This window comes from Lotus japonicus, chromosome 1 (genome assembly GCF_012489685.1).
Source record: "Lotus japonicus ecotype B-129 chromosome 1, LjGifu_v1.2".
Lineage (NCBI taxonomy): Eukaryota > Viridiplantae > Streptophyta > Magnoliopsida > Fabales > Fabaceae > Lotus > Lotus japonicus.
This window is the reverse complement of record NC_080041.1, coordinates 88,530,686-88,555,491: the sequence shown is the minus strand read 5'-3', so window position 1 is coordinate 88,555,491 and position 24,806 is coordinate 88,530,686. Positions and strand designations below refer to the sequence as shown.

Genomic DNA, 24,806 nt, shown 5'->3' with positions numbered 1-24,806 from the left:
TCCTTTGTTTGGTGATCACATTTTATACATCAATCTCATCTTATACATTAAAATAATGGATTATTTAATCCACCTTGTAATTCCGGTTCTCGCACAGGACAAATGTTCTACGCGATGCTGGGACAACCGGTTCGACAACTGACTAACAGTAACAAGACCAGCAAAATAATAAAGAACACAGAGGATTGATAACCCAGTTCGGTGAAACTTCACCTACGTCTGGAGAGTTTGCACCCAAAGAAAGAAAATCCACTATCTCAAGATTCAGGAATTACAGACACTCATGAACACAACAGTTCATAGTTCACTTCCTAATCTACCCAGTGTATTTATACATAGTATCTCAATCTAAGTATGAGAGCCCCTCTCCCTTTCTCTCAATCACTGCCACAGTGATTGGTAACAAACAATCAACAATCAGAGTTTGAAGAATCAAAGAACACAGAACAAAACTTTGCTTTATAGAATCAGGGAGCAAAGTTTGTTCACTAGTAACAAGGACAAAGAACAATGAACAACCCTAAAACACTTGATCTCTCTCTATTAGCTTTTGTGGTCTTCATGTTTTAGGTCTTCATCATTTTATATACTTCAGCAGCAGCATAGGCACTAGGGTTTGCTTGGGCTGAAGTAACAGATTGCAACAACCATCAAATCAAAACTGAATCTCCAAAGATCTTGTTGCGTTTTTTCCAAATAAAGATAGAAACAAATCTTTTATCAAAGATTGTTTCAACAAATAACAACCCACAATTAAAACCCTTATGGTACAGCTACTTGAACCTCAAGTAACTTATAAAAACATATCTTCATAAGATCTTCAAGGGCGCACAATCACGTTCCAAGCAAAGGACTAATGTCCTAGCTTCACGAAATCAGATGTCAAGGCATCTGCTTCGACATCAGGTTGTTTTTTACAAAATGGAAGACAACAATGTAACAACACACCTTATAGATAATGGATAAGGCATGATAAGAGTGCAATGTATAAGCTACTTGAATATATCTAATCAACTGCCACCACAATCTTCCTCCACCGCCACTGCCTCCACCACTACAACCACCACCATCGTCGCCGCCAGCATAACCACCCTCCACCACCACCGTCGCCGCCATCACCACCACCCCCACCACCACCGCCTTCACAACTACCGCCGCCACCACTACCACCACCACCACCACTGCCGCCGCCACCATCACTGTCACCGCCGCCGCCACCACGCTCTACCTCCACCACCACCGTCTCCACCGTCGCTGCCACCACAACCACCCTCCACCACCACCACCACGCTCTAGTCATCGTTATCGCCACTATTACCACTACCGCCGCCGCCACCACCACCGCCGCCGCCACCATCGTTGATACCTTCATACCATCACTGCCTCCGCCACCACCAACACCACCCTCCACCACGACTTTCACCACCACCCTCCACCACCACAGCCACCATCATCACCTTCAAATACCACCAGTACCACACCGCCAGTGTCGCCACCAAATTATACAGTGCATGACCAAACGCCGTATAGTAGGGGTGTTCATAACCGAACCAATCCAAACAAAACTGACAGACCGATCCAAAAAAACCGAAATCCAATCAAACCGAAAATCGAACGGACTGAAAATTGAAAAAACCGAAATTATTTATTGGATCGGATCGGATTTCGGATTTGATTTCCAAAACCGAACCAATCCAATCCAAACCGAACATTCACAAATATGTATACTTTTAGTTATACATATATCCCTCCATTTACACTTACATAGTACATATTTATTGTATATATATTGATTGTATCACACATGCTTATTTATAAAATGGCTTAATTGCAACTTTAGTCCCTGACGTTTACAAAAACCACTATCTTAGTCTTTCACCTAATTTAATTACAAGACTAGTCCCTCACGTTCCCTCCTGTTTGCAACGTTAGTCCTTCCGTCCAATTTTTAACAGAGAAGGCTTATGTGGCAACGCAAATGCCTCTCATGTGACCAAGAAAAATGATTTAACCACACTTTTGGTCCCCTACTTATACATATTGTGTAATTTTGGTCATTAAAGTTCAAAAATTGCATCCAAATTAATAAAAAACAATAAAGAAATAGAAAATGATAACTATTCATCTTCTTCAAAAATTGCACTCAAATTTAAATTTATTTTACTATGCCTGATTATGATTTTATAAAATATCTATTTAAATTCTTATTCAGTAATGTTTTGACCTAATTGTTTCTCTTTCTATCCTATTTAATTTAAATTGAAATTATTTATCTAAAATCCTCCATGTTTTTTTTTCGATATCTTTTATAAGTTGAATGTATTGATTAAATATATTTTTATTATTCTATAAAGTATAAGCAAATCAATACATATATTTTTAATTATTTAAAATTAAAATTTATAATATTATGCATGTTTATGATTTAATAAATATGTAATTAAATTTGAAGAGTATGAATACTTATCATTTTCTGGTTTTTTTTGTTTTTATATAAATTTAAATGCAATTTTTGAACTTCAAGGACAAAAACTACATAATGTGTATAAGTCAGGGACCAAAGGCGCAGTTAAATCATTTTTCTTGGTCACATGAGAGGCATGTGCATTGCCACATAAGCATTTTCTGTTAACAATTAAACGAAAGGACTAACGTTGCAAACGGGAGGGAACGTGAGGGACTATTCTTGTAATTAAATTATGTGAGGGACTAAAATCGTGGTTTTGATAAACGTCAGGGACTAAAGTTGCAATTAAGCCTTTTACGTTTTAATAAAAAAAGTTCAAGTAATTATTTGAACTATATACATGCATCAAAGTAAACAATTATAATCATAATTTAAAAATATGTTGACTATGTTATAATTTATGAATTTTATATTAATGTTATAAATTATGTATCGTTGTATTTTTAATATATTATATATTTTTAAAATTTATACAACACAATTTCAAAGTATAAAAAAATGAAACAAAAACCGAACAATCCAATCCAATCCAAACCGCTATAGATTGGATCGGATTGGTTCGGATTTGAATTTAGTAAAAAATCCATTGGATGACAAAATCATAAAACCGATGAGATCGGATCGGATGATTTTTCTCCTCAAAACCGATCCAATCCAATCCGCGAACACATATAATATTAAAATTTTATCAGGTCTTATCCTATCAGGCCTAATACAATCAGACCTTATACTATCAGGTCTTATAACGTACCAAACAGACCCTTATTTTACAACCTTTTTTAGTTTCGTTTTCGGCCCATTTATTAAAGCTCCTTTTACAAATATACATCATTAACTTCAATTTCATTATGTTGTTCAATTTTTTTTTACAATCTCATCATATTTGGTCAATGGTCATTCAATTCTAATTATTATTGTAACATGTCTTTTTACTGACCCTGGTTAATTCACCAATAGTTAATAATTTTGATCAATTATGCTTTTTAAATTTCAAATAATTAGAACTCACAAGTAATAATTTTAAAATGATTTGGATACATTTGAAACTGTTGCGTTTTCCAGGTGTGTTTTGTTTTTGTGGTATTTTAAATTGTGAATTAAACATTAACAAATTATATGGTTTTCCATTTAAAAACTTTAATTAATAAACTATTTAAAATTGAAAAGAGATTAACGATTAATGATTGATAGTTTCAAAAAAAAAAACGATTAATGATTGATATTACCAATTGATGAGTTAACCCTAGATAACAAAATGACCTAAATTAAAATTTAAGGATTAGTTAAGGTGAAATTATAATTATGATGTTTATTTGCAAAAATTATAAAATATAGGGTCATTTCATGCATCTTTCCCACATAACATTAATTATTACACTTATTCACATCAATAATATTGCAATTGGACATATGTTATGAATGACTTATGAGAGGTTGAGTCATTCACTTATTACCCCTCTTACTCAAATTTCATTAGTTTTAAAAATGTGTTTACAAGCACTTTGACCTACTCTATAGAGTGTCAAAGAGAGAAAGTTGGTAGTTTCTATCAAATTATAGTTTTCTCCAATTCTTTTCACAAGAATTTTCGTGATTACTCTTTATAATTGGTAATATGTGTTATTCTTTATCATTAATATGAAAAAGGTACACACTATTTACAAAAAGTTCTCAATTAGTTTTGATGAACATGCTATATTATGTATCATATTCTTCATCCCAATCTTATAATCTTCACTCTTGTCGAACTCTGACAGTAGCATCGTGTAAGCTTTGCAGGCTTCTGCATCTGGTTGCGTGTGCATAGTTGTTGTTTTTCCTTCAATAATATACCTTTTGTTATTTTTTTCCTCTAATCTATTTGACGATTTTTTCTCTGTTATATAGTCTTTGACTCTTGGTACGTTCAAAAAAAACTTTAGTCTTTGATTTTATCTAGCGTGAGTCGATGGAGGTGAAGTTTACATGCACCATTCAATTTAATATTTTTAAAATTTTAATAGTTGAGATTAATACATTTAAAAAAATAGTTGAGATTAATTAGTATAGAAAAATTCATTTAATAAATATATAATAAAAAATTGACTCACGTGGTGCAGTTTACATGCACCGTTTCATTTAATATTTTTAAAATTTTAATAGTTGAGAATAATTAGTATTAAAAAATTCATTTAATAAATATATAATAATTTATTAAAAGACCCCTTTTACTATTGACTCTCTCAACTATCCACTCACACCATTGTTTACGGTGACATGCCAACTCTGGCCACGAACCATTATTTCTAACGGCAGCTTTTACCTCATGGCTGTCATTGCATGACACTGCCATCAATGCACTTTCCGGCACCGCTCCACCACAACTTTGACGGCGTCGAGCCCCTCTTACTTTTTCTGTCAACGACCTTCATTAGACACCGCTCAAGCTGCAATTTGAAACTCCATCGGTAGAGGTCTTCATGGAAATTAGCGACCCGGTGTTGACGACTCCTCTTCCAGAGTCTCCCTCGAACCTTGCAAGTTTGGAATAACTGGATCTGAAATTACAGATGAAGTATAACCACATATAGTAAGGGTTTGAATCGGCACGGTCGACGTTTGTAGATCAGATTTGAAACCTCGCAGCTTGGAATTAAATGAAACGGTGCCTTTCGGAAAGCTGGATATTCAAACTTCAGAGGTACATGAACAAGACAAGGATGAAGGAATTAAAATGATGAAAACTTGTGTGGGGGGAAAGAAGGGAGAAGTAGAGCACACAACCCCATTACCAACAACGATGACATCTAACAATGTTCATAAAATCAAATGGGAAACCCACCCTGAACCTCTCGCAACTCATCAACCAACATGATAAGAAAGAAACAGATCTGAACCAATGAAGCCCGTTAAAAAAAGCAGAATTTAAATGAAAAATGGTTTGAGAATCGGGTAGCATAGACCTAGGAAACCCGAGGAGGAAGATTTAGATCTAAATGAATGAATGAAGAAAACATAGGAAAATGTAAAGTGAATGCCACGACATGGTGATAATAAATACCGAGAATTGCAGCAGGCCACAGAGGAATCAAATCACTGTAGTTAAAAACTAGGAACAAAAATTGAGATCTTAGCGAAGATCTAATTGGAATTAACTCTCTGCTTTTGAACGTCTTGATTTTGGAAAGATAGGATATGAGTTGATGATTTTCTTCTTTTCCTTTCCCTTTTCAAGTTTTTGCATTTCATTCATTGGGTTGTAAATTCATTCTTTCATTACTTTTTTAGCGGTGGCCGGTGGGGGTTAGATCTGAAGGTAAATTAAGAATATTTTGTCTCATCAATAAAAATTTAAGGGTATTTTTGTCTTTGGCGAAACTGCACCACCGTAGTTCACTTGTATAAGAACCTACGGTAGACACAACCATAGTCTTTCGTAAAGTAAACACTTTTTTAATGTTCTCCTATAAGAAATTGTCTCCATGGGTTAAAAGAGAGGCTAAAATCTGTTTTAATGTCAGTGGTGTATAAATTACTGAAGCTATGAGTGAGAAATCATAGCTATTAGTTATCAACATTCAACATCTTATTAGTACAAGAGGCTTTGAATTTACTTACGTCGCATAATACACATTCAGTATTTGTTTTAATTTCTTGTACAAGTGATTGCCATAACATATCAGAATAAGATATACAAGTGTGCTCTTTTTTTATACTAAAAAAATCAACTTTATGGACATTTTTCAATATTTATGTTTGGTATCAATCAGGAATGTTCATGGTTAAAAAAAATACGCACAAGTGTTAGTTTTTTTTATATATACAAAGAAAAATACGCTTGTGTATGCTTATCAAAATAAGAAGACATACCTTTCGTGTGCATATAAATATGACATGCACGTTCTCATATTTATGTGCATACGAAAGGTGTGGTTCTTATTTTTTATAAGCACGCAAAGCGTATTATTTTTGTACATTCGAAGATAACACACTTGAATGATATGCTGGATTGATAGAAAACATGAATCATAATGAAGTGGAAAAAAGATAAAGATAGGAATTAGAGAGAGAAAATAAAAGATGTTATGAGTGATATGACTAAAGAGAAAAAATATAAAAATAAAGTGAGATGTAAATAAAGTGAAAAATAATAGGGGTGTCCAACACGAACTGATTCGCCTTAAATCGAACTAACCGTTCATTTTTGTTACTAGGTCGGACTGGATTAATTGCGGTTATGGGCGAACCACAAAAATGGGTTCGTATGAGTTCAGTTGGTCGATTTTTGATGGGGTTGCATTATGGCCAAAGTAACTATTTTGGAAAGCATATACTAGCATAATCCTAGTTTCATATTTGGCCATTTATTGAGCGACGGTCCCAAAAAAGCCTCTCTCACGCCTTTGTTGTGTGGCTTAACCTAGCCACCATTAATTTTTTCTCATTTACTAAACCGTAGGCAACCTTGTCTTTCTCTCTTAAGCCAAATCAAACCACGCAACTTCTCTTCTCCTTCTCCCACCACTCAACAGCTAACAAGCCCTAGCCTATTCTTAGCCTCTCAAACTCAAACCCTCTATGCCGCAACCAACCATACCTTGTGATCGTTGCTTCAACCCTAAATCGGTCTAAGAACTATGAGGAGGAACCTTCACTGCGCATGTCTCACTGTCACGAACAACAATCACAGGCCTCCGTCGCGAGGATAACTCTAGATCTGAGATATCACACTCTTCATTCTCTGTGTCAGCCTCGTTTGGCTCTGTCCCCGCCACGCCATCAATGTTTCATTGAAGTCCACCAAGCTATGAACGTGTTGTAAAGCTTCTCCGCCACACTATGGATTCACCTCTGGGGTTGGTATTTGGGGTTATCTCACTCTGAATGTTTATGTAGAGTCATCCCCTACCTTGCGATTGAGATTTGAGGTTATTTGATATTTATGGATATGTTGTTTAATTTATTCTTAATAAGCGTTTTTCTTTTTTGTTAAGATTTTATTTGTGTTGTGCTGTATGGATTCATTTCTTTCATCCTCATCTTCTTTTTCTTTTTCTTTTTTGTGATTAATTTTTGGATTGACAACCCATGCGAACCCACGAGGTAAAATCGAATCCGAACAACCCGTAACCAATAGACGGATGGTGACAGGTCTGGCGGTTTGATATTTTTCAACCGATAAAACTAACGTTCCTGACCCGAAACCGACCACCAAACAATTCTAAAAAAATGATGGAAGTGCAAATGAATCATAACTCGTTATATTTTTGTTGTTGGAAGGAGGTCAAAGCCCAAAGAAAAGAACACTACACAAGGGTAGACATAGGGAAGGTTACTCCCGAGACATCAAACAACAATAAATTTGAGCAACTAGGATGGGCATGATCTAAAACATGAATACCAAGCTCCATCCCATGTGCCAAACCCGCAAGCTTATCAGCAAACTAGCAAACTGATTAGCTTCCCGACACACATGAACCCAACACAGAGATGAAATCACATAAAATCATGAAGTTATAGAGTGACTTTTAATTATGGTGAAATTGTAGACCACTTTTAATTATTTGTTCATAGCTTAAAACATTTGTTTGTTTGTTTAAAAAAGTGACCGTTGTTTATAATTGGCATGACAGAGGACACCCACTAAGGAAGGAAAAACACTATACACACTTCAATTTCTTACTCTCTCTCTCTCTCTCACCGAATAGAAAACGAATCTTTTCTCTGCACTCACCACTCTCCCTCTCTCTCTTCATTGCTCTGTCCTCTGTACTCTGCACGAACGTGTCAGTCACCATTCATTCACCCACATTATCTTCAATTCGACGCCGTTTTGCTTCCAAACTCAAATCTCACTCCGAAATGGGTTGCGCTCAGTCAAGGATAGACAACGAGGAATCAGTAGCTCGCTGCAAGGAGCGCAAGAATCTCATGAAAGACGCCGTCGTTGCTCGTAACGCCTTCGCATCCGGCCACTCCGGCTACGCCATCTCTCTCAAAAACACCGGCGCCGCCCTCAACGACTACGCCCACGGCGAGTCCCACATCGACCTCGAAATCCACCCGCCTCCACCTCTCGACAACGGTTCTAGCCCTCCGCCTCCTCCTCCTATGGAGGATAATCTCCCTCCGCCGCCTCCGCCGCTTCCTAACTTCTCCCCGGCATCGCTGAAACGCGCCGCCTCCATGCCTGCTGTGGCTCTGCAGCTCCACCGCCAGCTCTCCCCCATCGCCATTGCTGAAGAGGGGGAGGAGGAGGAGGAAGAGGAAGATGGGGCGAATGTGGACAAGCTGGTGAAGAAGAAGGGCGCTGCCGCCGACACGACGCCGGAGAAGATGCCGGATTCGAAGAACAACTTGGCTTGGGACTATTTCTTCATGGTGGATAACATGCCAGGACCTTCTTTGGATGGGGAAGATGAGAACGAAGGTGAGAATGGACACTTGCAGGAGGAGGAAGAGGAAGAGGAAGAGGAGGAGGTTGAGCCTAAGACACCGGAAATGGTGAAGGTGCGCCACCATGAAGATGAAGATGAACATGAAGGGGAGATAACAGAGACGGCACACATTGAGCATTCCAAAACAGCACCAGCTGATTTTAGGAGAGCAATTAAGGTGGCTCCTTCTGTTACTCTTTTGCAGATTCTCAATTCCCTTGATGATCATTTCTTAAGAGCTTCTGAAAGTGCTCAAGAAGTTACCAAGATGCTTGAGGCTACTAGATTGCATTATCATTCCAATTTTGCTGATAATAGGGGTAATTTCATTCATTCAACATGAGATATTGTGGCTGGATCAATCCCTTGTTTTTTAGTTGCTTGTTAGAATTGATATGAATGGTTGAGCTAATTTGCAGTGACATGAACACAGGTCACATTGATCATTCTGCTAGGGTTATGCGCGTGATAACTTGGAATAGGTCATTCAGGGGTGTGTCCAATGGTGATGGTGCAAAAGATGATGTTGATTCAGAAGAATTTGAAACTCATGCTACTGTTTTGGACAAGTTGTTAGCCTGGGAAAAGAAACTTTATGAAGAAGTGAAGGTTGGTGTCTTGTTCCACTTTTGACATTATACATTCATTGAGTCATTGGTCTTGTTAGCTTGGTCATTGATCTTCCATTTTGTTTTCACTTTTCCACTGAGTGTAGCTTTTATTGTTCCACTTTTGACATTATGATACTTTTTCATTCATAACATGTAGCCTTTATTGAATGTCTTACCTTCTAAATTTGACTCATTGTGAACAGCAAGGTGAGCTTATGAAATTCGAATATCAGAGAAAAGTTGCAATTCTGAACAAGCAGAAGAAGCGTGGCGCCAGTGTCGAATCATTAGAAAAAACTAAAGCAGCTGTTAGTCATTTACACACAAGATATATTGTTGATATGCAGTCTATGGATTCAACAGTTTCAGAAGTCAATCACATCCGTGATGCTCAGTTGTATCCCAAACTTGTTGCTCTTGTTACTGAGTAAGTATTGCCAATGAGAAATTAAAGGGATATAATGGCATTTTACCTTTGTCCCATTTTAGTAGCTATGTTATCTGGTCTTTGTTGGGGTGTGTAAATAGCTATGATTGAATGAAGATCAGTGGAAGAAACTTGTATCATTGTGAATTTCAACTTTCTTTCACTATTGACAGGATCATCCTGAGTTTCTAGCTTGATGACCTAAGTTAGTTTTAGATGTGAAATTTTAAAATAAAATTGAATCCTGCAACAAACATCCTAGGAATTAGTGTTTCAAAATATTTTAAACAAAAGGATATCCCAACCTAAAAAAGCATTTTGTGCTGGAGTTTAGTACTTAGAATTTCAATTTGTGTCATTTAAATTCTGAGCCTGGACACTGAACACATGACAAAAAAAATCAATTGATTATTATAAGATATTAAGAATCATGTGACTTCACATGTCTAGTTTCCTACTTTTCAATTTGCTCTGATACTGACCACTACTTGATCTAAAAACTTGAATGTGTGCTGTGTGATTGTTTTGTCTTGCTACTATATGCTGTTACCCACCAGGTTCTTATTTTAATAAAAGAGAGTTTAAGGGAGCAAGCAGTATGGATGGATCTTAATCATAAACCTACTTGATTTCTTTTCAGGATGGCCAACATGTGGGAAAATATGTGCATACATCATAACAGCCAGCTGAAAATAGTTACAGACCTCAAATCTCTTGATATTTCTCAAGCTCCTAAGGAAACAACTAAGCATCATTATGAGCGTACGGTGCAACTTTGGAATGTCATCCAAGAATGGCATTTACAATTTGAGAAACTCGTGACTCAACAGAAACACTACGTCCAAGCCCTTAATAGCTGGCTAAAGTTAAATCTCATTCCGATTGAAAGCAACCTAAAAGAGAAAATCTCATCCCCACCAAAAGCCCAGAATCCACCCATCCAAGCCCTTCTTCATGGGTGGCATGATTATCTTGACAAGCTTCCGGATGAGCTTGCAAAATCTGCTATATCCTCCTTCGCTGCTGTGATAAAGACGATCATAATTCAGCAGGAGGAAGAGATGAAGTTAAAAGAGAGATGTGAGGAAACCAGAAAAGAATACTTGAAGAAAAAACAGTCCTTTGAGGAATGGTACCAGAAGCATTTAATGAGGAGGGGACCTGATGAAGCAGATCATGAAAGAGGAGAGGAAGTGAATACAAACAATCCGGTCTCGGAGAAACGGTTTGTTGTTGAGAGCTTGCAGAAAAGATTAGAAGAGGAAGTTGAATCTCACCAAAAACTTTGTATTCAGGTGCGAGAGAAATCACTCCAGAGTCTCAAAACTCGGTTGCCTGAGCTCTTTAGAGCATTGTCAGATTACACCCATGCTTGTGCTGATGGTTATGAGAAACTAAAGTCAATCACACAGCCCCGAGTTGCTGTGGCGTGACAATGTAAGATATTTTGTTCTCTTTCGAGAAGAAGTCTATGTATTTCAAACCTGCTTTGTCCTCCTCACACAAGAAGGCATAGAAACTAGACATGTAGATTTGTCAATCTTGTGTGAAAATTTTGCCATTGTTTTCTAAGTTATAACCTTTGATGATGGAAGCATATTACTAATAGCATCTTTATATCAGCATTTCTTTTCTCAGGATCTATTTGGACACCTAGAAGCTGCTAATAAAAGTTTCTGAGCAGAATTGATTTTGTTGTTAGAATCAATTATCGAAAGATTTTCAAACATGCACAAAGTGTCTGATATTTGTCTTAGGGTAGTTGCAGTGTAAAATGTTATCAATTTATTGGTAAACCAAGTTCATTTAGTGTAAAATTCAAAGGATACTATCAACTTGCATTAGTTTCAACTTTGTTTTTTCAACATGTGCAGTGGTAAAACAATTTAAAATCGCCAATCAAGTTCAGCACACAATTTGTCTGAAACTAATGGCAGGAAATAATTCAATATGCAACTTGAGGTAGCCGAATCAGCATGCATAAGCTTATAAAAGTAGAAAATGAGGTGATATAATAGAATTATAAGGTCCTTATCCAATTAGATTGGTATCACTCTTCAAGAAAAAAATATTATTAATCTTAACATTTCATAGAACCCAAGTGAGAACAGAGGTAGACAGCGGCTAGCAAACAATGACTAGTTCAATGGTTTCACTTTGAAACTTCCAAAGTTTTATTTTTCTTTTAAACAATGACACATGCTTGCTTTGGTTGGTGGTTGAAGCTTAATTTCACCCCCATCATATTATTTATATTGGGGGATAAGATTAAGAATCCACAATTGATCAAAGAAAGGGACTTTTCACCTTCAAAATATAGGTAGTTTCACATTGGAAGAGGCTCCCTTAAAGAAGGGCCAAAAGGGGTATAAAAAAGAATCCTACCTTGGTTTTCTTAGCATTTAGGTAATGGATATGAAGAAGCAGTGGTTCAGTTCAAGAAGTCAAAGGAAAGAAAACATCAGGTTTGGTCGGAGCAACACAAAACCCCACCACTACCATGATGATGGCACAAGAACAGTGTGGCAGATGCTCTGGAGAAAACTGAAAGGAGACAGGAAGAAGAAAGTGTTCAGTTCTTCTCCTGCTAGAGGTGATGGTGTTTATGATGAAGAAACATACTCAATGAACTTTGATCAAGGAACTGGGTGGATGGAGCCTGATAACATTCCTCGTTCCTTCTCAGCTCGCTTTGCTGATCCTTCTTGGATCTCACCATCAAAACTTGATTGGTGAAAACTTGATTGGATCTCATCATCACACTTTTGTGTTTTTCTTTTTTGTGCTGTTGTGGATAAAAATGGCACTTATGATATGTATTAGATAAACATTGATATATACATAGAAAAGTTATCATTGAATGATTATCTTTGCTGGTTTCAAAGTCCAAAAAAGTGATCAAATTGCACTGAGTTTTTTAGTACATATTTGGTTTCATGATTTCCACCCAAGTTAAGAGTTGTAACTTCTAATCAGAATTGATTCTAGAATTTTTTCAGGGTGGAACCAAACATCCTATTAATTCCTTTTGTTTTGACAAAAGAAAACAGGACTGGGTTCTGGATTTTGTCTTATGTTTCTTATAGTTAAAGGCATTGTGTTCTGAGTTTTGGATATGATCTTAATTTCTGGTTTTGACTTGTGTTGGTTCTTTCTTTCTGGCTGTTCAATAATGTTTTCATTTTGTTAGTTGAGAGTTGACCCCATGAGTTATCATATTAATTAGTTTGTTTTGCTATGCACGGGTAGAAGTCTCTGATAGCGTAAAATCAATTCTAAAGGACACAATAGATGTATGAAAGATAATATCAAAAATTGATTTCAGTCTCAAAATTAATTTTGTTAGAAGCTAGAGACAATAATTTTGCATTGAACATAATCCTGAAATTTATAATTAGATTTCACAACATTACATTACAAAATCCATTTTTCATAAATCAAATCAATTTCAATTTACGTTTATCAAAATCAATTTTACCAAAATCAATTCTCAATCAATTTCAAAACACTTATCCAAACAAACATAAAAAAAGACATTTGAAAGCTTGAATGTTTCAAACTTCTGTAGCTTACTTTAGGCTTAGGTCAAAATGAAGATGTGGACAGAACTCCTGAGGCTCTTCCTTTAATATATTCGTTAGTAGAACTACAAGACATGGATAAATGACAAAAGAATCTTGTGGTACTACTACTAGGACTTGATATATTTTAGGGAATAAATCAATAGCTAATATTTAATGAATACACATGTGAAAATTTTATGCAAATTAATTATATACCTCTCTATAATTTTTCAAATATCGTTTAATTTTTATCTGAAGGAACTTCAATTATCCGTATAGTGCATAAGTTATTTTTCTTGAAGAATTTGGAACCTGAATTAGATCATCATTCATGTCAGATCGCGCTAAACATTGCCTAAAGCCTAGAGACTTTGTGTGGCAGCACTGCATGTGAAGCACTTCTGGTATCTGTTTGGAGTTTTTCAACACCGAAAGTTGAATGTACATTTTGAAAGAAACAAAATTTAAATGCTTTAACTTGAATTGTAACAAAAAGAAAGCTCCAACTCCTTAGGGTGGAGGATAAGGTGCAATAGGATGTGGGTCTTGCACCAGTGCAAGATAGGTGAGGCCCAATTAGATTATGCCATCTGGCTAGGTGTGGAACTGGTTACCGTATTTGACTGTTAAAGGATAAAAAATTTATTTTTTTAATTAAGTGTGTATATGACAAGAAAGCCCCTTCATGTTTTGGTTCCTGGCCGGGTCGGGTATCATGGGTCAGGTTTCATGGGTTGAATATGGGTTTGATGTTTCTGCTTGAGATGGCTTGAGACATGTCGTGCAATCCCTGATTTTGATGGATTGAGGCCGTCGTGCGGTGGTTGATTTGGTCGGAGCCCTGCGATGGTGGATTTGGTCACTTTCACGTAACTATTTCTTCCACCGCCACTACTAACCGAGTGAGTGAGTCTCTTCCAACTCTCTTCTTCTCTTTCTTTTAACCAAAATGGTATATTATGTTGAATCATGGTTATGTAGTTGGTCTGAATTCTAGTCTGGAAATGATTTTGATTATTGTAGGTTATGTTACCCTTGATTCATGATTTTACTACCAGTGCTTCAGGAGACACACTTCAATCTCCCACTGTAATACACACAATCAGACCTCGTGGTCGACCTAGAGGGAGGTCCAAGAAAAGGGGGATCTTCCGCACCAGATCTCCCATCCTCTGCTAGTCATTCTCAACTGGTATCTACTGCGAACTCTACAAGTGATAGGCAGCTCTTGGTACTACCAGCGGAATTGCAACAACCTCAGGGGGTGATGACACGGGCCCTTAGTGCTCTGACTATGATATCTGCTTAGCTCTCAGTTTTCCTTCTATTGAAAGTAAGTACTCATTTTATAGATGGGATTTGTTGGGTTCGCAGCTGAGCCACATGAACCAGAGCAGTCTGCAACTACCCACAATGTGCTCAAACTAGATCCAAGAGAACTACCCACGTTATTATCTTACAATCTTAGAACAATATCAGCCACTGAATGACAAAAGAAAATAAATTTTATGAAACAAAAAGGAACGGAATTTTAGACATGAGGAGGAATGGTGAGGAATATATATGGTTCAACTCATTCCAATGGAGATTTTGGCTTCTGTGTGTTCGGTGGAAATGGTGAATTGGGTCAGTAAAGTATATTCAATTGGGTCAACCCATAAGGGTAAAAATGGTACTAACTAAATCATTTAATTCTTTTTTTAATTACAACCGGTCAAATATACCTGTTAAAGCAGGTATTTTTTTGTCTTGCACCATGCAAGACCTAGGGTGCACTTGCACCCTAACAGCCACCCTGTAAATACTACATGGAAGGATAATTATCCTTTGACATGATGATGCCGGTGGATTGCAACATGAGGAAGAAAGAGCATTAGAAAAATAGAAAGATCATACGTGATAAGAAAAAGGAAGAGATATAAAGTAAAATAAAAGTGAAAAAAAGAGGTAGAAAGGTGTGAAAAAGGTTGTAATTTCTACTTAATAGAATTAAGTAAAAGAATATGACACTCTGCCAATAAAAAATACAAAATGCTTATGTTTTTCTTAAGAAAAAAATCAGTTGCCTGCTAATTAGGGGTTTGGTAGTTGGTCACGCTACTTATTATATTATCTTTGTTTTTTAAGCATACTTATTATCTTATCTTCACACTCTAAAGAAAGAAGGGAGAAATATAATGAATATGTAATAAAAAAAAGATGGAAAATATAAGGAAAAAATGAATGAAAATGTGATGAAAAAAAAACAACCCGGTAAATGAATCAAAATTCTTATTACAACCGACAATGACTGATTAATTACTGTATGCAGAAGCAAATTAAAGGGGTACTACAAGGCAAGGGTCCCATGTCCGGGCTTTATCTTAAACACAAAAGTGCAGCAGCCTATATGATAGTTAGATTGTTAGAACCTTTGCCAAACTGGATTAGCTCCTCTCAACTAAATTGAAATATCTATATTCATAAATATTTTAAAAATTAATTAATTTAATATATATGAAGATAGAAAAGATCCAAATCCTGTCAAATACCTGGTTGTTTGGAATTTTTTTAGTATTAATTTTAAAATCTAGAAATTATGATAATTTATTTGTGTAAAATCGATATTTTTTTTAACGGTAAAATCGATTATTTTAAAACTGAGTTAATTTTTTTTTGATAGGCATAAAACTGAGTTAATTAAGTGATCAATGTTTTATAGTCATAGTTATCTATGTTGCACTGATGCACAAATAAGGTATACAAATACGTGTATAATATACTTTGCACGACCAAGGATCTGACCTTTATTCTAATTTTGCGGCTCAAACCTAATTTGTGACCTGTCATATATCAAACTTTAAGGTTTGAGTTGTCATAGGCTACTCGTAGATGAATAATGTGAATTTAGTAATAAATTGATGCAAATCGTTGACACGAGTAGATAGAGTAGTGAAGTTTTATATGTGTGATACATGTAAGAGTTTCATTTTTTTTATATACATAAAAGGAATAAAATTATAAATAAATAAAATTAGTTTTGGTTAATGCGTACCTAAGAAGCACTCATAAAATGAAAGTTTTTTTTTTAAAAAAAATTAATTAAAGGCTTAATACGAATCATACTATATGACTTGTGCTTTGTTGGTTAGTCTTATTAGTACGTGGTGATTTTTTATGTTTCATGTAAAATAACTTTATTTTTATTATTAATATTATACATATGCATTACTTATGTATGGTTAAAATTTTGTACACAATTAGAATTGTGTGAACAATTTTGTGGTGTATGGTCAAAATTTTATGAGCAATGAAAATTCCGTGCACAAATCCAAATTGATATTGATATGAATAAAATAATAAAAAAATTCATATTATGAACATGACTAAAAGCAATATATATATAGCATTTTATCAGGTCATAGCTTCATAAGCCTAAGATGCTAACCTATTAAAATAAAAATGACTAATATAGATGTATTTTATCATTGATATTATTTTTATGTTAGAAATTTCTTATAATAATTTGATATTATATACTTGCTTACATATTTATATATTTGAACAATTTGACTTATATTATAATTTGATGATATAAATCTATTTAGAAATAAGTTTATAGCCTACTTAAATAACTTATTATGAAATAGTATTTTGTTAAAACTAAAAACAAGTCGCAATTGAAATAATTTAAGGGGGACTTTGTAGGGTCTGACTTGCTAAAAATACTTAAATGACCAATTCTTTTTGCATTTTTTTTTCTGAATTTTTTGTTTTAATCTTGAATTAACTATATCTGTATTTCTATTATCATCATGTTTTTATTATTTTTTTGTAATAGAAGATGTTAGGATGCTAGTTCATGTGTTAGAATTGGTACCCATGAATAGAGGATGAACGCAAACAGAAAAGGAACTATCTTGAAACTTAAGATTCTAAATGAAAGTTTTTTTTAGTTGCAAGAACCACATCACTTTCATTAATATCCAAACAATATTAATCCTCATCAAAGGGCACATCATCTGAACTAAAAACAAATTCAAGCAAAGCCAACTACAAATATTGTAATCCGTGTTATGTGAGAGTTTGCTCAATGCCAGCAAAAAAAATAGTTTTGCTCAATATCAGCAAAAGAAAAATAGAACTAAAAAAACATCAAAATCCTAAGTTCAATGAGCGTGCAAGACCCGCCATCTCCAGCAAGATCTCTGCGACCTCTCTAGCTCGACGGGCAGCAACATGCTGCTTCTCTAGCTCACGGTGATAGAGGCAGAATTGTTGAGGGTCCTGGCGCAGGGTGTTACAACGCGGTGAGTGGGTACAACGATAATCAGAGCAATACACAGTAACGTCTGCACCCCCTCTGGGTGCAAACCACAGCTGCCTGATACAAGTGCGGCTGGCATGTTAGCCAGCTAGGGGCGTGCAGATTTCTGCAGGTGCGGGTCGTGTTCTTGACAATATGGCTTTCCCTGAAACCGGGGATTGTTACACCCCGGGTGCGAACAAATGGCAGGGGCAGCTGGGGGCGTGGAGCTTGATGGCCATGGTTTGCCATGGTTGACAAGGGATACTGTAACTGAAACGCTCACTACTAAAAAAATGCTAAATTCCTTCCGATTTTTCCTGCGGATTTTTTCCATAGAAATTCTTATAGATTTTCCTACAGAATATACGTTTTTCCTGCGAATTTTAAATGTGAAAGAAAAATCGTAAGAAATGTTAAAATTTCCTATGAACTTTTTCTCAAAAAATATTTGCAGAAAGTATCTACAGGAAAATTAACAAGTAATCTCTTTTGTATTAAAAAGCCACAAGAAAATCAGCAATAAATGGTATCTTTGGATTTACCTGCAGATTTTTTCCTTGAATATTCCTGCCGTTTTATTTATGTGAATTTTCCTTCAAATTTATTTTAGATCCTACCGTCCCACATATACATACAATTTTTTCCTGCAGATTTTTATAAAGGATTTCCTATGGATTTATACCCCTATTTGCTATTGATTAAATGAGCAAAAGTCTCTTACAATTGGTAACCACTACCTATTTATCGAGGCGGGGTTAGGCCTCCGTGTGCGAATGTCCTTAATGGGCCTAGCTGAACGAGGTCCAACCTACTGGCCTAGGGACCCTCCACGAGGCGGGCAGGACCCTGGGCGTTGCCCCTCTAAGGGTTCGCCTAGTCCACAATTCCACAAGACACCGAGCTCGAAGTATGAGAGCTAAGTGTGTCATTAAGAAAAACTACAACTGCCTAACACTTATTCATCATGTATGTAGAAATCTAAGTCGCCAACATGGCGTGAGAAAATAAAGACCGAGCGTCCTCAACCCACAAGTCCACAGGTAAAAAGATATCTTGGGTCACGGGCGCGAGAAGATATAGGGCAAGCGCCTTCAAGTCGCAAGTCGACGAGTCCACATGCCTATGTATCTACAACTCCACGTGCCCTTGGCCGCCATCATTAACCGGCGATTGTGGTGAGTTTGGTCGCCTCAATGAATCAGCGATGAGAGAGAAATTAAAGAGTCAGCGTATCTTTGAAATATCAAGAACCCTTTTCGAATCGTCACATCAAGTCACATTAAAGGCCAAATCATAGGACTCGGGCCAATCAAATCCTACATCTTGCCTTAAATGCGTTGTTCGCTTTCTCCAACACGTCGCATCCACTCGAGACCATCATTGCACCGTCATCATGAGGCCTGCCCTTTCATCATCCCCATGCGAACCGCACGCGCCCCATGCCAACAGTCACCCCGTGCCTATAAAAACCCTCTACCTTCATCATTTACCACTTTCCAAACCTCCACTTCTCTCATCTCTAATCTCTTCCTGCAAACCTCCGGCAAGCCACCGTTCCAGCGTCGTTGCAATCTATCCTTACCTCTACCCTCTGTTCACTTTGTTTCCCGGTGAGTCCCTTTTCCCCGTCCTCTGCATTTAGTTTTTCAAATTTTTCAGTTTCCCACTACCTTCTTCATCATGTCTCCTAAGCGTCGCACCAGAAATCCCCCCCGGAACCCTACTCCGGCGTCACCCCGATGCTAAGAAGAACCCTCCGAGCCCGGCGGAGTTCCCCTCGACGTATCGGAGGTCAGAGCTTTCCGGCTCAGAACCTTCGCATCCCTCCCAACCCCCGTCCAATCCCCTCCTCCGCAGTCATCCATCGACCAATCCTCGGAGTATGACTACCGGGAGGCCGTGCTAGACCTTATCGAGGAGATTGACCGTTTCTGCTAAGGAATTAAAAATCATGTTAGTCTGTCCTTCACTTTTAATAGCTAAGGAAAAAGTTCATCTTTCACTCTTAGTATCTTGATTTATTTTTTTGTGCGTTTGCCTAATTTGAGTATATAGAATATTGGTAGGCTTTGTTGGGAAGTCCACTTCACTGGTCTTCATGACTTGAAATGGATCAATCTCTCTTTGTTGGCTGAGGGATACCCTTGTTGCACACCAAAATTTGAGAAATTGGACTACTGAATTGTTAGGGTTATGTGCTAGTGCTATAGGTAAGAATCAGATAAAGCTTATATGAATGAAATAGCTTGTATAACATCTCCCATTTGGTTTTTAGAACGAGCACATTAGCAGTCCACACTTTTGAATATATTATATATATATTAGCAATTTATAGTTTTAACTTGCTAACGTACTCCTTTTAAAAGGTAAAAAACTACTGTGGTAAACCCCTAAATTAAGAAGACACACACACCCACACCCCAAAGCTAGCTTGTTCTAGGAGTGTAGGACCTTTTCCTGAACAGACATTTGTCTTGCTCCCATTTCTGTACCTTCCAAGTTCTGTTTGGTCTTTGTTTAATTTATACAGAGTGGAATATGAATTTAAGTTAATCCTGATATTTAATTTAATTAGTAACAGCGATTTTGTTTCTTTTGTATTATACTAGTTTTGCTTATAGGCACTAATGAAGATATGGTATATTCTAGAGTGTTAGAATTTAAAATAGTTAGAAAGGATATAAACTGGAAATGAGCTGTGTGGCTCTAGATGCATTGATATAAAAAGTGGTTTATTAGATGAAGATGATTCGAGTTGGTAGAAGGTAGCAAACTAAGTTTGCTGCTCAATTAGATACATTGCGGGATTGCCTATTTATAGGCTTACACAACCGACTCCATAATGCAGGTTAATATAGAGTTTCATCTCCATTTGCTATGGTTTTAAGCAGGTTTTGTAGGTTCTATTATTTCCTCAATTTTTTCTAAGATCCACTTGCTTGACTAGTTGGAATCAAGACCTATGAGATCTGATACAGGGTTAGTTTCTTCTCATCTAAATTGAATATCAGATATAGTTAAACTTAAATCGTCTAAGACTACGTACAATGGTTGAATCCATTCAACACCCTACTTTTTCACTTTTTACACTCCACCTCATCTTCTCTCTCTTTTACCTAATAATTCAACACTCATTCAACTTTTACTCACTACAATGGTTTTGTTTAATAAAATTCAACACCCTACCCCACCACTTTTATTTCATATTCTTTACTTTCTTTTATGTTTTTTGTTTTTGTGATTATATATTAATAACAATTATCGATTTAAATTAAATTAAAATAATTTAGAGTTACTTTTTTTTTCTTTCTAGTTTAGTAATTTTATATTCTTAATTAATTTTTTCTTGCAAGTCAAAAAAGATGACATATAGGGATAGTCATTATTAAAACAAGTGAAATTACAAAAAACTTAAAATGCAATACAATACACTAATTAAAACAAGAGTTTATTGGAGGCTAAATAGAAAAACAAGAGGGAAAAATGTCGTTTTTTTTTCTGTGTCCAAATCAAATGAACCAAGTCTCTATTTATAGACAAAAAAATGATGAATTTTGGTGAAAAAAAATTAAATAAAAAATTAATTTACTATGAAATAATTGACCCCAAATAATTAGGATGAGATAAGAATCTGGAAATTACAACAACTAATGAGATTTTGCCATGTGTACTGAGTGAGACCAAATCACTATTCATTCAACATTTTGAATTTATTCAACATGTTTAACATTGAACACTATTTTCAACATCCCATTGGAGTCATTCAACACCCATTTAACTACCTCATTGCAAGTAGTCTAAGTTGTTTGGTTAATGTGTATAGAGGAAAAAGTAGAACAAGCTGAAGATGAGAAGATCAATGAAATATTTTTGAAGTTTTTAACCTTGAGAAAGTAATTCATTAAGAAAGTAATGTATTTCAGAAGTTTGGAACAATTTTAGATGTACTTCGCCATAAAGTTTCTAAGAAAGAGATGACCATGCAAAACCGGTAAAAGAAAACTGAAGCATAACCGTGAACAGTGGTAGTTTATTTGTTAACAAATATTTTTGTTGGTCATCAAATTTATAGTGCATTTAAACAATTATTTTCTCATTCTTCTTTGCTATCATTCAATAATGCTAGAAGTTTTTACATGGACTGGGTGCATTCTTGCATGGCATCTGAAAGTTTTGATTCTTGAGCTCAATCCCGGCCACAATAAAATATGCAGTGTGCCTGAAAAGCAAGGTTGTTAATTGTTATATATGAACGTTTATTATCATGAATCCAATAATTAAGGAGGAAAATGAACCTGAAGAAATTCATCAATTTGATCTTGGAGTCATCATCTATATCTGAACTAGTGTCCACTGCTTGTTGCATGTGATGTAACCACCTCTCTGCAGCTTCATGTGTCACCGGAAATGCTCGATGTCGAGCAATTAGTGCAGGATGCCCTATCATATCCAGAAACATAACCAAATGTTTAATTTAATTTCTAAATTTTGTGATCCTATTTCTAATTTCTTTTCTAAATTTTGTGAACCAAAAACATAACCAAACATAACATCAGACGAATTAAAGCGACAACGACCGAATATCAATGGATCCTATTTGTCGTTTTTTTGCGCCTAAGATTTAATTTAATTTAATTTCCATAAATCTAATTTTGACTGAAAAATTTACAAGTGTGTAAGCTCGATCACCTCTTCTCTGAGAATACAGGGGAGGGCCTCCCATTCTCTGCACCAAGAACTCATACTGGTTTTGAATTGCTATTTGCTTGTCAGAATTCGCAAATATTAAATGAAACCACTCTTCCTCATCATCATACACCCTATACCTCAACTCAAATTGTCAAGAATCAATAACAAAACAAAAACAAATAGATGATTTAAAATCTCAATTAGATGCAGGGTATACAATGATACAACAATCAAAGTTAAGAAAAGAAACACATGGGACCTGTTGTAGAAATTGGTAGAGAGGCTGATGAAGGTTTGAAGGCCGAGCTTTTCAAAAAGATTGGTGTCATCGATGGCGAAAGCGTTGGATGTGAGAACTCCACTCCATTCAGAGGCCTTGTGTTGAAGACTCTGCATCTTTGAAGTTTGTTTTGCAAAGCAGAGAGCATATACAGAGTTTGTGGGTTAGCGTGGATTGCACGGTCTTATTATACATGATCCAATATCATCATCTATTGGTTATGAGCTAAGAATAAGTGGGAATTAAAAAAGAAAGAGAGAAACAAAAAAGATTGGTGGGCATTGCTTCCATTTTTCAATTCCGAGGTAACAATGTCGTTTTCAAATTAATTACCTGTGTACTCTCCCTGTTTCTTCCTCAGTTGTTTTGATTAAACAAATTACTTTTGTTATTGCTTCAAGACAATTACAACAGTGTGAAAATGATGGGGGAAAAAAGACATAAGAGTAGGAAAGTTTCTATGGAAAGTATACTTTTGATTCCTCAACCATGTTTTATTGTTTTCACTTTTAAGGATATTAGTATTTGTCAGAAAAATGAAAAACATCAAAAGGGAGAAAAGAAAAAATGGAGTAAAATACACTCCCCTCCCTTGAGGTCTATCAAAATGACACTCAACCTAATTTTTAACCAAAATCTACACTCCACCTCACTCAGCACTCACTCTAACAAGTTAACTATATGTTGAAAGATGCTAACGGAATATTCTTTTTAACTTAAATATTTAAATAATAATAAAAATAAAAATAAAAGTATTTTATTATTTTTTATTTGAAGAAGTTTAAGATATTTAAAATATTTAATTTTTTTTGTTATTTTTATAATTATTTAAATATTTAATTTTATTAGTTTTGAATTAAAGAGAATATTTCGTTAGCATCTTTTAACATGTAGTTAACTTATTAGAGTGGGTGGGGTGGAGTGTAGATTTTGGTTAAGAATGGGGTTGAGTGTCATTTTGATAAACCTTAAGAGAGGGAGTGTATTTTGCTCATTTAAATTCTTAGTCATCTCAATCTCATTATTAAACATGATTGAATTATAATTCGAGAGTACAATAAAAATTTAAAATCTAATTCATATATCTTGAAATTATACATCCAAAAGATAAATTTTATGAAGAAAAAAGCCATCTAATATTATAAGACTATATTATGAGAGTATTTGTAGCTTTGGTTGACATAACACAATCAAGTAGTTTCAAATAAATTATTATAAAAATATAATTGTAAATATCTTAAATTTTTTTAAACACAAAATAATAAAGATTTTTTTAATTTTTAATATTAATTAAAATTTTAAATCTATTAGTTTGGAATTAAAAAAAATATTCTGTGAGCATCTTTTAAGATGTAGTTAACTTGTTAGGGTGAGTGGGGTGAAGTGTAGATTTTGATTAAGAATGAGGTTGAGTGTCATTTTGACAAATTTCAAGGGAGGGAAGTGTATTTTACTAAAAAATTGAACATTTGGGTAAAATATATCTTTTATATTATACATTTTGTTTATAAAGTATGAACTGGTCTCCCTAACTATTATTTAATTATAATTGATGTCTCTTTTATATGTGAGATTGAGTGTCGGATAGGGATTATGTCAAAATTACCGCGCACTCACGGATAAAAACCCGTTTTAGGTAAAATTATCTGCACTCATGGGTATCCACGAATTTATTTAATGAATATTTCCACTATCTATATATTAATGGGGCGGATGTGGATATTGAGGTATCTATACTTATGGATACCCACCCGATATATATATATATATATATATATATATTGTGATAGACGCTATTAGTAAATTAGTCTTCTCATGGTTCGAACCCTGGACCCTTCACCCTCTCAAACCCCTATGTTCTCTAGCTCTTACCACTTGACTTAACCTTCGGAGACACCCACCTGATATATAAAATATTAAAATATCTTAGATATATAAAGAGATGTATATTAAGTCTATTATATATAAAATACTAAAATCTCTTAGATATATAAAGAGATTTATATTAAGTCTAATATATAATGAATTTGTGTTTGAGTTATAGTTCTCCTTCAAAAAAACTTGT

The 24,806-nt window shown here is 35.3% G+C and overlaps 3 protein-coding genes across 3 annotated transcripts; 2 read left to right on the top strand and 1 right to left on the bottom strand.

The window, feature by feature from the left end:
- The first annotated feature begins 8,096 nt into the window (after positions 1 to 8,096).
- Positions 8,097 to 12,788, top strand: LOC130727523 (protein ALTERED PHOSPHATE STARVATION RESPONSE 1). The gene is made up of 4 exons (XM_057578678.1): positions 8,097 to 9,203; positions 9,317 to 9,492; positions 9,698 to 9,921; positions 10,562 to 12,788. The coding sequence occupies exons 1-4, from the start codon at positions 8,309 to 8,311 to the stop codon at positions 11,352 to 11,354; spliced, it is 2,088 nt and encodes a 695-aa protein (XP_057434661.1). The 5' UTR covers positions 8,097 to 8,308; the 3' UTR covers positions 11,355 to 12,788.
- On the top strand, positions 12,331 to 12,657 carry LOC130710736 (uncharacterized). Its single transcript, XM_057560090.1, has one exon. It carries the CDS (start codon positions 12,331 to 12,333, stop codon positions 12,655 to 12,657), a length of 327 nt encoding a protein of 108 aa, XP_057416073.1.
- An 8,675-nt stretch (positions 12,789 to 21,463) lies between the features above and the next one.
- On the bottom strand, positions 21,464 to 22,955 carry LOC130732188 (two-on-two hemoglobin-3-like). The gene is made up of 4 exons (XM_057584292.1): positions 22,721 to 22,955; positions 22,462 to 22,592; positions 22,068 to 22,212; positions 21,464 to 21,991 (listed from the first exon to the last, which is right to left on the bottom strand). Exons 1-4 carry the CDS (start codon positions 22,855 to 22,857, stop codon positions 21,895 to 21,897), a joined length of 510 nt encoding a protein of 169 aa, XP_057440275.1. The 5' UTR covers positions 22,858 to 22,955; the 3' UTR covers positions 21,464 to 21,894.
- Positions 22,956 to 24,806: the final 1,851 nt, after the last annotated feature.